Below are 13,041 nucleotides of genomic sequence, written 5' to 3'. Positions count from 1 at the left end.
CTTTACCTACGTGGGGGGACACAGTAGACAAAAACAGGCAAAGCTTGGCTCTGCTCCAGTGACCCAACCAGATGATGACAATGTCATCCCCTGGGACTAAAGACAATTCTAGTAATTGCAAAGTTTTCTTGACTCATTCCTTGTTTGAGATGAAAAAGTAAAGCCCAATCTGGCCATGCATCAACTGAAAGAACCTGGAGCTTTTACTGCTTTCACTCACTATATTCAGCTTCCAGTTTGCAGAGTGTTTTCTTGCATGGAACAAAGGCCAAAAGTGGGAATGGAGGAGAGGAAAAAAAAACAAAATCACCAAGTCTCAGACCACCTAACGCCTACGCTAACATAGCTGCTGAAAGGTATAATGAGCAGCCAAATATACCCATTTAGACAGTTTCCAGTGGATTCCTTGCCATCCCTGTTACATACACCCAGGGTTATTTCCACTAGGGCTTGCTTTCACACTGACATTTTGTTTGCAATTTGCTTTTTATATAACATCAAAACAAACACCTAAAAGTGTATGGAACAAAAAACCAACTGTTTTTTATATGTAAAGGAAATGAGTTGTCACTTTATCTGACAAGAGAGACTAAGGAGAATTTGGTAATTAGAACCAAATCCCATAGTCTAGACAGTGGTATCTGCTGGACACATTTCTTACTTGCTTCTTTTGACACCTCTGTCTCTTATGGATTACTTGGATTCCTCATCCAACATTGATTTACCTCAAAACACTTGACAGTACTATCTTTATTTTCTAAACACCATTCTTACCCATTTTTTTGTAAATATCACACTAGAAGTTTATGTTCTCAGACTTGCTTAATGCAAGTGGTATTCCATTTTTGACAGTGAGGAGCAGCTCACGGTAGCACAGGAATTCTGAAATTCAATCGGAAACTTTTCCGTATCTCCTTTGACTCATATAAATGGTTCACAAAGGTTAAGATTCCAGGGCGTAAGATGAAATTTTTTTTATGGTAAACATCAAAAATATACTTGGAATGTAAAAAATTACTCCTTTGAAATACCACCTTTCAAATGTTTTCTTTTAAAACAATGCAGTGAAGGATCAGGTGACATGGGATTGTAAACACTGTCTTTGGGTGTTTGTGCAGTATCTGGTATGATGTGGCCACAGAGGCATCACCCTTCACTCAGTAATCCTGGAGCTGCAGGGGTTTTTAATGACTTCTGATCTCACAAATCAGTGGTGCATAGTTCAGAATACAGCTCACAATATCCCAGCAGCATCCATTTGCTACAGTCTATGAGCAATATATTTTTTTAATAAATATTGAACTAACTTTAATAAATATTCAGGAAAAACATAATGTATCTTAAGAATAAAAGATTAAGGTACCAGTTTTTCATGCACTGGATGCTGTGATCCATGACCACCTAGCTGAGGAGGTCTGAAATGTCATTATTTCCATTACCAGTAAGCTCCTTGGCTACAGAATTGTGATTTTGCATCTGTCATCCAAATAATATAACGCAGTGTAATTTAGAAGTATTCTTTGGTTTGTGAGTTTAAGTATCTTTTGGAAATAGTCACATACAAGTAGAGGACAGGACTGAATCTTAGCTCTCCTCCATTCTGGATGAATACCTCAGTCACTCTGCTACCAAGCTAGCTACAGGCAGCAAAAATAAAGTCTGTTGAAACCAAGGGGTTCTGGCTTTGAATGCTAGGTCTTGCAATAGTGAATGTATGTCTATTTTTTGCATCACCTCTAGTCTTTCCATCTCTATACCTCCATTGCAAAACTAATGTACCTAATAAAAGTACAACCATTTTATAAACTTCAGCAATCAGATTACTCTCTTAAACAGCATCTTCATTCTAGGAAGCCTGCCAAGAGTAAAGCACACCCAGTAGGTCATGAACTATTCCCAACAGTTGATCTAGTAGAAAAAAAAAAAACAAAAAAAAAACAAACCCACAAGAAAAAGATGTTTCTTTGCAGTGTAGCTATCTTGGAGTAACAGTTTGTTTTTACAAAATATTTCAGGAGGAGTCGGCGGCAAGACGTGAGGCATGGAAACCCTCTGACTCAGTGCCGAGGTTTCAACCTGAAAGGTACTGTAATTTAGAGATCCTCATGCTATATAAAAAATGCATGACTTTCCTTTATGTGATTCATCATAACTCACATTATCTGTGTGGTTTACTGTTAAAGCATAGTTATTTTCCAAGTATGAGTTTTGTTTTGATTTCACTTTAACATTTTTCCTTGCAATTACATGAAACTTGCACATATACCATAAAAGGAAGAACCATAAAATACATGGTTCACATATATGAAATAACAGGTTGTTGACTAAACCCAGGTACAGTTAAATTGAGAGCTATTCTACTTCTGAATCCATTCAGTCTTTATTAATTCCTCTTCATATATTTGAGCCTTGGACCTCAGAATAATTCTGTGTACTTCAGATCACATTGTGTTTTGGAGCACATCTTTCAGGAAAGATCATGTGTTCAATCTGTCTTTTGAGGTTCTCAGCCTGCCTTTTTTCTGTCCCTCTATATGGGAAAATAAACCATTCCAAATCTCTTTATTAAGTCCCTTATTTCCAGATGTGCAACTGTTTCATCAACCTGGCATGGTGCAGGTAAACAGTGGAGCCAATGCTCTTCCCTCCTACCTACAACTTTGACCAGACTGATGGACACCAATGAAATATTTTCAGTCATAGTAAGAGTAGGAGCATGCATAAAGGCAGATTAACCCTCTTCAACCCGATGCATGTCTGAGCTAGGCTGTGTCAATGCACACCATCAAAGAAGCGACACTGTGTCCAGTTCTGGGCCCCTCAGTTCAGGAAGGAGATTGAGGTCCTGGAGCGGGTCCAAAGGAGGGCAACTAGTCTGGTGGAGGGACTCGAGCACAAGTCCTATGAAGTGAGGCTGAGGGAACTGGGGCTGTTCAGCCTGGAGAAGAGGAGGCTCAGGGGAGACCTCATCACTCTCTACAACTACCTGAAAGGAGGTTGTAGCCAGGTGAGGGTCGGTCTCTTTTTCTAGGCAACTATCAGCAAGACAAGGGGGCAGGGTCTCAAGTTGTGCCAGGGGAGGTTTAGCTTGGACATTAGAAAGAATTTCTTTACGGAGAGGGTGATCAAACACTGGAATGGGCTGCCCCGGGAAGTGGTGGATTCTCCATCCCTGGAGATATTTAAAAAGAGACTGGATGTGGCACTCAGTGCCATGGTCTGGTAACTGCAGCAGTAGTGTATCAAGGGTTGGACTTGATGATCTCTGAGGTCCCTTCCAACCCAGACGATTCTATGATTCTATGATTCTATGACACAGGTTAGAGGTCTTCTTTCATCTCTGAGCTCTCATTCTGAAGTTCATTCTCATATGTACCACCTGAAGACCAAATAATAGACTGGACTGTAAATTTTTGTGAATGTTTTTAGTAAAAGCCCAATATTTTACTAGTTACATGTGAAACGTTCAGTTAACGATAATTCCACTGAAATGGTCACTTCTGGGTCTCAGAAGACTCTTCTGGATCAAAACAAACCACAGGTGTAATCTGGGTGTACATCACTCAGCCCAAATGTGGCTAATCCTGTTCCAGTTTATAGTCTACAGTGCCAGAGGGTCTTTCCCCATGATTCAGTATTAGGTCCTGAACCTGAATAGCCTGAACAAGTAATTGCAAAAGATGACCCCACCGTGAGAGTATGCACCTGAGCTCTGAGAGATCCACATTAAAGCTTAGGCTCTGAATCACAAAGTAACTTGAGCTGGGTCCTACCACACAGGCATGTGCTGTGACCACTGACCATTGTCTGTCCCAAGGGTGGGTGTCTCCTCTTTTGATGTGGAAAATTTGAGAATGTCAACTGTCTGCTTTTGGGCTGAGGGGAAACAAATATTTATGTCTTGACAGTCTTGTGAAGCAGGTTTCTTTTTTTCCAACCTTTTTTTTTTTTTTTTTTTTTAAAGCTGTATTTATAGGTTTATGTGTTTTAGGCACTTTAAAGGGTAACAGCATTGGAATATAGCATAAGTAGGTGGCAGCTATTTCCCCACTGAAAAAAAAAACAAAAAGATGAAACAGTAACTTAGACTAACTAACTTTCAAAATTTAACAAAACTACTGTGCTTAAGGGAATAAAATAAAAGCTATATAAAGGACTAAAGAGGAAAGATTTGAGCAATAGCAAGAAATCTTCCAAGTTTGTAGGGAACCATAATCTTGAAACAAAGTCTTTAAACATGAATAGGTTGCATGCCTAAGATAAACTGAATAGACTCAACATTTTTGGCACATTGCAATTTTTAAATAGATCAAGACTTATAAGGCTTCTATGATAGCTTTTTTAATTCTCTGTTTGCAATTGTTATGCTGTGTTAGCCATTAGAGAAATGCATTTATATTCTCTCAATGCTTTTCTTAGCATGTGTAAGTAGTAGCATTATGGGTGGGGTAAGAAATTAGATACATATTGATCAATCAAAAAGATAAAAATGCATTAGCACACCTAGCTCCAGTGTACATATAAGTAAAAATGTGTGACAGCTCTGATTCTCACTGTTCCACAGCTACTGATAGGTCAGCCCACAGATAAGCTCTCTCATGCCTTTTGGTCTTTAAATGCAAAATATTTCCATGTTTATTGTCCTGAAAGTTACAATTGATTTTTGTACAACCTTATAAATGTGCTAAAAAATTTGGAGAACTGGAACCATGCAGAGTTTCTTTCCTTTAGTAGAATATATTCCAATTTTGCATATCAGTTGGTGAAAGAAGCTGAAAAGAATGGCAGATAAAGTAGAGTCTGAGGAAAACCAGTCTTAGGACTGTAAAAACTGCATCTGATTTTAGACATGTCTACCTCTAGGTATTTGCATTTCTCATACTGTTCTGTGTCATAGAATCAATCATAGGATTGTTTAGGTTGGAAAAGATTCCTAAGATTATCAAGTCCAACTGTTAACCCAGCACTGCCAAGTCCACCACTAAACCATGTCCCTAAGCAACACATCTTCTGAATACCTCCAGGGATGGTGACTCAACTACTTCCCTGGGCAGCCTGTTCCAGTGCCTGACAACCCTTTCGATGAAGAAATTTTTCCTAATATCCAGTCTAAACCTCCTCTGGTGAAACTATCCATTTCTCCTTAAACATGTGTATACACACATACAGTATTTTATGTATGATGAAAGCTTCTAAATCTTGAAGTGTGCAGTTTTCATGATAAATATTATGACTTGGGCCAAGCAATGAGCATCTCAAGTTCATATCTGTAACTGCCAATTGTTCATGTCTCAAGACTATAAAGGTGCATAACAAGTTTAAGCGATGACACGCTCAGCACTTGCCCAGGTGTTTCTGGAGTGCTACAAATCTGTCCTGTTCTCTCTTGCTGGCCTGGCTACGATCTCCTTGCCTCTCAGCTGGGGAGCCGAGTCCCGTCCTTGTTGACTGCGAGGAGCGGAGGAGCGGGAGCCGCGCCTGCCCTCTCTCGCTGCCCGGGGAGACTGCAGGCAGTCTGAGGGTGTGCTGCTGTTGTTTTGGGTCAGATAACCTTATCTACTCAACTCATAAACTGAAGAGTGAAGAAATATATTCGGGTCTTCATTCTTGTTTGGATAATGCTAGGCAGGAGTTCTTGTAGTAGTAGAGAATGAGGTAATCTCAGAGAGCAATATCCCTGAACTCAGTTGTCCCCTCAGCACCTGCTGGTGTACAGTACTCTGCTTTCTCAGAACAGACCAGACCATCCCAGATTGAAAACACCAGAACTGAATGTGCTTCTTCACGTTTAATTTTCTTTCTTTGAAAATTTTCTGTCCTAAATTTCTTATTATTGGCCAATATCAGGATCAGACATACTGCATTTTACCTGTATTGCAAACGTTTCACCTGTATTGCAGTTCTTTGCTTTCTGTATCAAATCCCCATTCACACAGTAGCCTGATTTGCTTTCTTTTTCTTCCTTAGCATACAGAAATGCTGCAGAAATAGTTCAGTATGGAGTGAAAAACAACACCACCTTTCTTGAATGCACACCCAAATCTCCTCAGGCTTCTATTAAATGGCTGCTGCAGAAAGACAATGACAGGAGGAAAGAGGTGAGTAATGTGATCAGTAGCTCTTGAATGGACTTCAGTCAGGATCTTACCCACTCCCTGGACCAAGGCATGGGAGCATTTGTGTTTTCATCAGACAGTCTGGCTACAGAGAAGCTGGAGAACTTGTGTAGATAAAGGACAGTGATCAGCACCAGACTCTTCAGTATAGCTGGGATTTGACTTCTCAGTCCCAGTGATTTCTTTCAGACCAGAACAGCTATCAGAAAATTCCAACCAGCCCCTAAAATCAGACAACTTGTTAATGAATTCTTCCTTCACACTTTACTAATTGCAAACTGAAGATTTGAAGCACTTATTGATCTGAGGAAATAAGCATAAAATCAATAACCTGTATAAAGTTTGGGAAGAAGTCAGCATGCAGTAGCTCTTCTGAGTTATTGAGCAGATAAAAGGCAAAAATGGGGGAAATGTGCAAGGTTTCTTTAGCAAGAAACTAGTCTAGGCTAAGAACATGTATTGACAAAAGCATTTCCCCAATGTGGTGCAATCACATTTTCCATTACTGCACTCTCTAAGGCTCTCATGTTTCAGCCCTGTAATATACAGCATGATTGTTTATGGGGAAATGTGTTTTCCTTAAGTAATATAAAAAGGGGAAAAAAATCCATTTCAAATCCAAGGCAGTTACTATATAAATAAAAAGGAACATCTTTTGAAAGGAAATAGTAAATAATATGGTACCTGTTGATAGATTACAAATACTAAAAAAAATTATTTTCATATTCAGCCATTATCCAAAATCAGAGAAGACTTGCAGGCCTTTTACTCAGTTTTTCAATCTGTTTTTCTCATGTACTCTTCAAAGACTCAAGCCGTGCCCTGGCAACTGAGGTGCAATTTTTTAACCCTTTGCTTCATCAGAAATCTTACGCTTTTTTTCTTATGTTCAAAAACCATATTTGAATCAATGCAGTTTTAAATAATAACAAGCAAACTAAAGCAATCAAAGGGTTGATTAAATTTCCAGCTCTCAGATTTCTGCAAATACTTACAAAGGTTTACAATAACAGAATAGCATAATAAATAAATTAATTCCCAAGAGAATCAGGTATAATGCAAAGGACACTTGTGTTCTTTCCCAAGGGGTTAAAGTAGTGATTTTTACTGAACAGCTGATATGGAAAGGGGCATACACAGTCATTTAGAATCCGATTATAACTCAACAAGTTGTGGTAACTTCCTTCCTTCCGATGCTGTGAACATCTGGGACTTCCCTGAAGTCAGTGAAAGAACAGGAGAGTAGAAAAATTGCCCTTAGATTCCAATGACCCAAGTCCCATCTGAGGGTGGCACTGAAATCTTTCCTACCAGGCTATAGATTCTGCAGTGCAAATAGTTTTCTTCAGAAGTTAGGCCCAGAAACCCGCTCAAAGTAAAAACATTCAACTAGAAGCCACCCTTTGTTCAATGAGATCAGCTCCCAGTTCTACACCTTTCTTTCACTGAGTTTCAGCAGCAATGTCTGATGCTGGAAGACACATTTTCAGGGGTGTAACCCTGGCAAATAAAAGTTCATTTCCTCAGCTCTACTATGTGAACTTTATGGAAACAACTTATTTTGTGCAGTCTCCTGATTTGCATCTTTCTCTTCATCCCGATCAAATTTATTTTGCCACTACATGTAAAAATATTGAAGAAATTTTCTTTAGCAACCCTTGCCTACACTGAGATAAGTTCTCTGCTACCACTAAAAGCAATAGAAGCAAAATATAGTACCTTTACTCTGTAAGAGATAAAGAGGTGTTTGAAGTGAGACTTACCAAAGGTCGACTATTATGTTGTTCCACAGCATTCTCTAAAAAGTTGCTTCTGTCTTTTTTGCTATTTAGGTCAAGCTGAATGAGAGGATCATAGCTACTGAGCAAGGACTCCTCATTCGCTCTGTCCAGGACAGTGACCGGGGGCTTTACCACTGCATTGCAACAGAGAACAACTTCAAGCAGACCTTAGCAAAGATCAATTTCAAAGTGTTGGATTCAGAGATGGTGGCTGTCATGACTGACAAGTGGTCCCCTTGGACCTGGGCCAGCTCAGTCCGAGCACTGCAGTTCCACCCAAAGGACTTTGTGGGAGCTTTCAGCCACTCAGAAATGCAGATGATTAACCAGTACTGTAAAGACAGTAGACAGCAGGGGCAGCAAAGGGAAGAATCCCAGAAGATGAGAGGGGACTACAGCAAACTAAAAGCCCTTATAAATAGCAGGAAAAGTAGAAATAGAAGGAATCAATTACCTGGTTCTTAATTTTATTTTATAGTAATAGATTCTGTCCTCACTGTAGGGGGCTTATATTTGTCTATTGAGAACAAATTGGAGCAAATCTGATTTTAAGAAAAAATTAAAATCCAACAAGCCTCAGAAAAGATCCTTCTCACGGTAAAAATGCAGCGTAACTTAACTAAAGAAGATAATTCAGAGCATTTTCTTTCCTAGATGCTTCCTGACACTAGGTTAGGCTCTGTCCTAGAGGCAGAACTGGGTATTCATCTTGAACCAGATTCATCTTTGAGATCTAAGTATTTAATTACAGTTAAATAGAAAATTTTACAAAATGGATACATTTTCTTGGAACTATGGTACTGTACCAAGCAGACTGGTGAAAGAATCTGACTTAAGATGCATGCTCAAAGTGGGATGGTACTAAGATTTCCTTGCACTGCAGAACTTGAGTTTTCTTTCTATTTACTGTTCAGTATTAGGTTTACAGCTTTCACTCCTTGTTCAGATCATGTGAATGCATGCAAATAGGGAGCAAGTAAAGTATAGTGGAAATGTTCCATTTGTTAAGTAATCCTACAGAGGTCAAATGAAGGAACAAGTAGAAGAGAAACACCAAAAAAAAAATTATACCTTATCAGAAGAAACACTGATTACTGTGCATAGTATGAGTTGTAATAAATTCATGAGTTCTGGAATGTAACTTAAAATATCTCTGCACATACTGGTTTTTATTAAAATAGGCTGTCCTCTAACACTGCATAGCTTTATAAGTGGCACAAAACTTAGATAAGAATGTTCCATATACATACAATTTTGCAAAACACCTAAGTGACATAGGTATTTTGGATACTTTTCAAAAAACTGCACTCCAGTGTTTTTCAAAGGACAGAATGTGGGTATACTTTTTACACAGGAACAAAATAAATATAGATTATGTTAAATCTGTTCCATGATTAAATTGGAGCTGGTCTGCAGTGTGAAAACAAGTCATTAATGTCTTTGAAAATTTTCAAAACATTATTTTTTCAACTATTTTCTCAAAAAGCAAATATTCTAACTAGAATTTTTAAATTAAACCATTTCCAGTTTTTAGACTTTGTACCCTTTTCCTTTTCAATTTTCATGATTTCCTCTCATATTCAGTTTTCTGCTGAAAAGATCAAGAAAATAAAAGAAAAAAAAAGAATGAGGGAAAAATAAAAGTGAAAAATGGGCTAGGATCAAAAACCAAAAAGTGTAACAACTTGAGAAGCATGTTTAAACTGAAATATTTTTGTTTAGGAAGCAGCAGGTCTAAGGAAATATATGATGAGTTGAAAATTGAGTAAATGTGCATCAAGCCATCCTTTTTTTGAGGAGGGGAAACACTAGTGCCAAAAACAAAGGACAAAACTGCCTCATTTTACTATGTAAGAGTGTTCTGGAAGTGGATGAGCCTGTTCAAAAGAGATAGAAAACAAGGATTTAAAATGTATGAATATCTTTAAAAACTTGTAGTATATTATGTGAAATTTTATGATAATATACAAAAATATTAACTAATGTTCAGCTTAAAACTGAGCTATATTTAGCTATTTAGCTAAAAAAAAAAAAATGTAAATTTCTCAGAAAAAAAGAGTAAAAGTAATTTCTGATTCCAGAGAAGGTAAGAAAAAATATTTTTTAAAAGATTTTAGTTCAGCCAGTAACAGATGAATACTGTATTTTAAAACAGTTTCAAACATTGTAATGGGTCTTTGTTGAAACTGTTGGGCATTATTTTGATTCTGCTTCTATTAGAATACTCTGGGAGTAGCTCTACAGGGTACAGGAGAACACCCCTGGGATTGTGTCAGTGTGAATTAAGATCTAGTGCAGTGTTGGGAGCTCTGGTATTTACCTGATGTCAGTGAAATGTGTCACTTTATCACCCCCTGGTGCAGAATATCTGGGAAATGGGCCATGATTGATCAAACGACTTAAACACTCTCTAAGTCCCTTTCTTGCTAATGGAAGCTCTTTGAATTTAATTTCTGTGCTTACTGCTTGCTTCAAAGCAAGGAGGGAAACGGCAGCCTGCTCATATTTTGCCATCTAGTAAAGTGCTTCCCTTAAGTAAGGCCTGAATGCTTATTTCTGAAATATGTAGCCACTGGTATCTAATATTCTTATGGAAGCCATTGGGAAACTTGGAAAGGATTGTGGATCTTTCTGTTTGACTTCAGTGAGCTTGGATCTGGCCCCAAGAGCTGTCAAAGTGGACTGTAGGGAAAAAAAGACCAAAAAAAAAAAAAAAAAAAAAGGAAAATGAGATAGGTAAAGGAAAATATGTTTGTTTGGTTTTCTCCAGCTGACTTTCAGTGCAGCAAACTACTTTTTGTTCGTTTTTCTTTCTCTTTTATTTTTTTTTAAATCTGTGGATGACTGGCTTCTCAAGTGTGTAAGTGACAAACCAAAAATCAAATGCCACAAGACAGAACTACCTCCTGGAGTGACATTAGTACAGATACTCTGTGAGCTGCCAGACTCTTCCTATTTCCCCAGCGGATTCACTGCAGAGTTAGTGTGATATTAATGTCTATTGTGAGGATCATAATTGCTTCCAGATGGAATATAGTGATTAATAGGTATTTAAGGGTACAATTTACCCTTTAAGTGGTTAGGTACAGTGATATTTTAATAGGGCCCCATTAGGCCTCAGAAATTATAGCTACAGTTTTCTAATAGAATATTGGCAATAAGGGATTCCGTTAAAACAACCAGCATAGCTCAGAATTTGATATGATTATAAAATAATATTTTTAAAGCTTCTTCATACACCATTATTATGGTATGACTGTTTAAGGGATTATACTTAAACTAACATTTTTCCTGCTGCATGAAAACTTCAGCGTATATATAAAAGAGACTTCTGTCAGTGCGTAACTGGTCCAAGCTTCCATGCTTTAGTTTCCTTCCCCTGTGTATACACTTATCAGGAGCCAGATGCTGAGCTGATATAAACTAATGTGACTTCCTTGCTGTCCATTGAGCTGCTGGGGTTTATACCAGCTGAGGGTTTGGCCCTAAATGTACAGAATAGACAAACTGCAATTTTTATTTGTTTAAAGTAGCCCCTCTACTGTAGGTGACACCAAAACTTAAGACTGTAATATTGTTTGTGCTATTTAATACTTCCTATTTTCAGGATTACTAAATAATGTATATAATTTTATTCTTTAAAAAATACAAAAGCAAAATGACTCCTAGGCATAGCTTCACCAAATGTAAAGATATGTTCTCTGCTAAGAACTTCACCATGTAGTGGGTTTTTTTGGCTATTTTTATTTTGTGTAGTTTGTAAAGTTTGCTGAAATCTTGACCTAACAATGTGTTCTTTGCAATTGTTGTTAATGTAGATATGTGTGTTTTATTAAGAAAATCTTGTTTTTCAAAGTGTAGGTATGTGTATAAGTTCCTAGCATGATGAAACTGTCATTACAGTGAATATACATTATATAGTGTATAAGAAAGAACAAAATGTAGTTTAACATAGTGCTATTTAATTATCTAAAATATTATTTGCCTGACAAAATAAAGTGTGTTGCAACAACTTACAAATTTGTTATTTTCCTCTTTATGTGCTTTAAAAACAAGAAGCTTAATTTTTTTCTAAAAACCAGTTCCATAGACTATCTTAAACAAGTCCAGTAAAAAACTCGAAGCATTGGGTGTTGCGGCCGATCAGTTTTGAACCCCTGCTCTGGTCACAGAGATTTCCAGAAATTTTTGAGGAATCATATACTAATTATTTCAGAAAATATCCCATATAAAGACCATGTGTATAAGCAGCTTAACCTTTATTTATTCATTATTTTTAAAAAAGTTTAAAATTTTGAAAAAATGGTTTTCTACCAGAATCAATCAGAAATGACTTCAAAAAAAGAGGAGTGAAGTATAAATTCTTTCTGGTTTTATTCCACTGAGGGGAAAAAAAAAAAAAGAAATTAAAACGAACAAACAAACAAACAAAAAACCCACAAAAAAACAGAACAAAAAAAAAAAACCCAAAAAAAAAAAAAAAACCAAAAAAAACCAAAAAAAACCAAAAAAAAAAACGAAAAAAAAAGGAAACAACCACAAAGAACCTCCAAACAAATAAAAAAACCAGTGCATTTTGTGAATCCTGCTGATGAAACAAATTGTGTTGCTCAGCTTTTTCTTTCAGCTGGGACTGAAGGCACTCCAAGCAGTTCAGCGGGGATGGGCTGGTGAGGCTGTGCCTCAGGGAGCTCTCTCCCATATCCTAGCTTATCCTTGGAGTGAAATAATCAACACTTACACTTACAGTGTGCTTCTTTTTCCTACATCTGTCATCCAAAGAATGTTATTACTGCTCTTATTGTCTGTTTTTCCAGATGGGTTTGAACAAGAAAGCACAGTGCCTCCCCAGTTCTTTGGGTTAATAGTTAAAAATTAAATGCCACAAATACAGATCTTCCCAACAAGGTTCTGGATTGTTAAACCCAGATTTCAATTTCCCTAATAGATAGGTTTCTGGAAAATTTTATGAGGTGTGAATGGACAAGATTACCTCATTACAGGATTTCCTTACTTGCTGGTTCCTAGATGTGCTGACACTGGGTAGTTACCTGCTCAGCACTCAGGCCAATCTGGGTCAGAAGCTGAGGTTTCAAGCACTCCCACATCCTGTTAGAGATATTTGGATTAGGCTCCAAGAAAGC

The 13,041-nt window shown here is 37.5% G+C and overlaps 1 protein-coding gene across 2 annotated transcripts in view; it reads left to right on the top strand.

The window, feature by feature from the left end:
• Positions 1-9,279, top strand: part of SEMA3C (semaphorin 3C) — a 114,573-nt gene extending 105,294 nt beyond the window's left edge. The window contains exons 16-18 of one of the 2 annotated variants that reach the window (XM_071734042.1): positions 2,016-2,083; positions 5,968-6,098; positions 7,949-9,279. In XM_071734042.1, the coding sequence (XP_071590143.1) occupies positions 2,016-2,083; positions 5,968-6,098; positions 7,949-8,362 (613 nt within the window). In that variant the 3' untranslated portion in view covers positions 8,363-9,279. The remainder of the gene's footprint in view (positions 1-2,015; positions 2,084-5,967; positions 6,099-7,948) is intronic. The other variant, XM_071734043.1, reaches the window with a different exon arrangement.
• The last annotated feature ends 3,762 nt before the right edge of the window (positions 9,280-13,041 follow it).

The sequence above is a fragment of the Heliangelus exortis genome, chromosome 1, assembly GCF_036169615.1.
Source record: "Heliangelus exortis chromosome 1, bHelExo1.hap1, whole genome shotgun sequence".
Lineage (NCBI taxonomy): Eukaryota > Metazoa > Chordata > Aves > Apodiformes > Trochilidae > Heliangelus > Heliangelus exortis.
The sequence above is the reverse complement of the archived record's forward strand: the minus strand, read 5'-3'. Positions and strand labels throughout refer to the sequence as shown.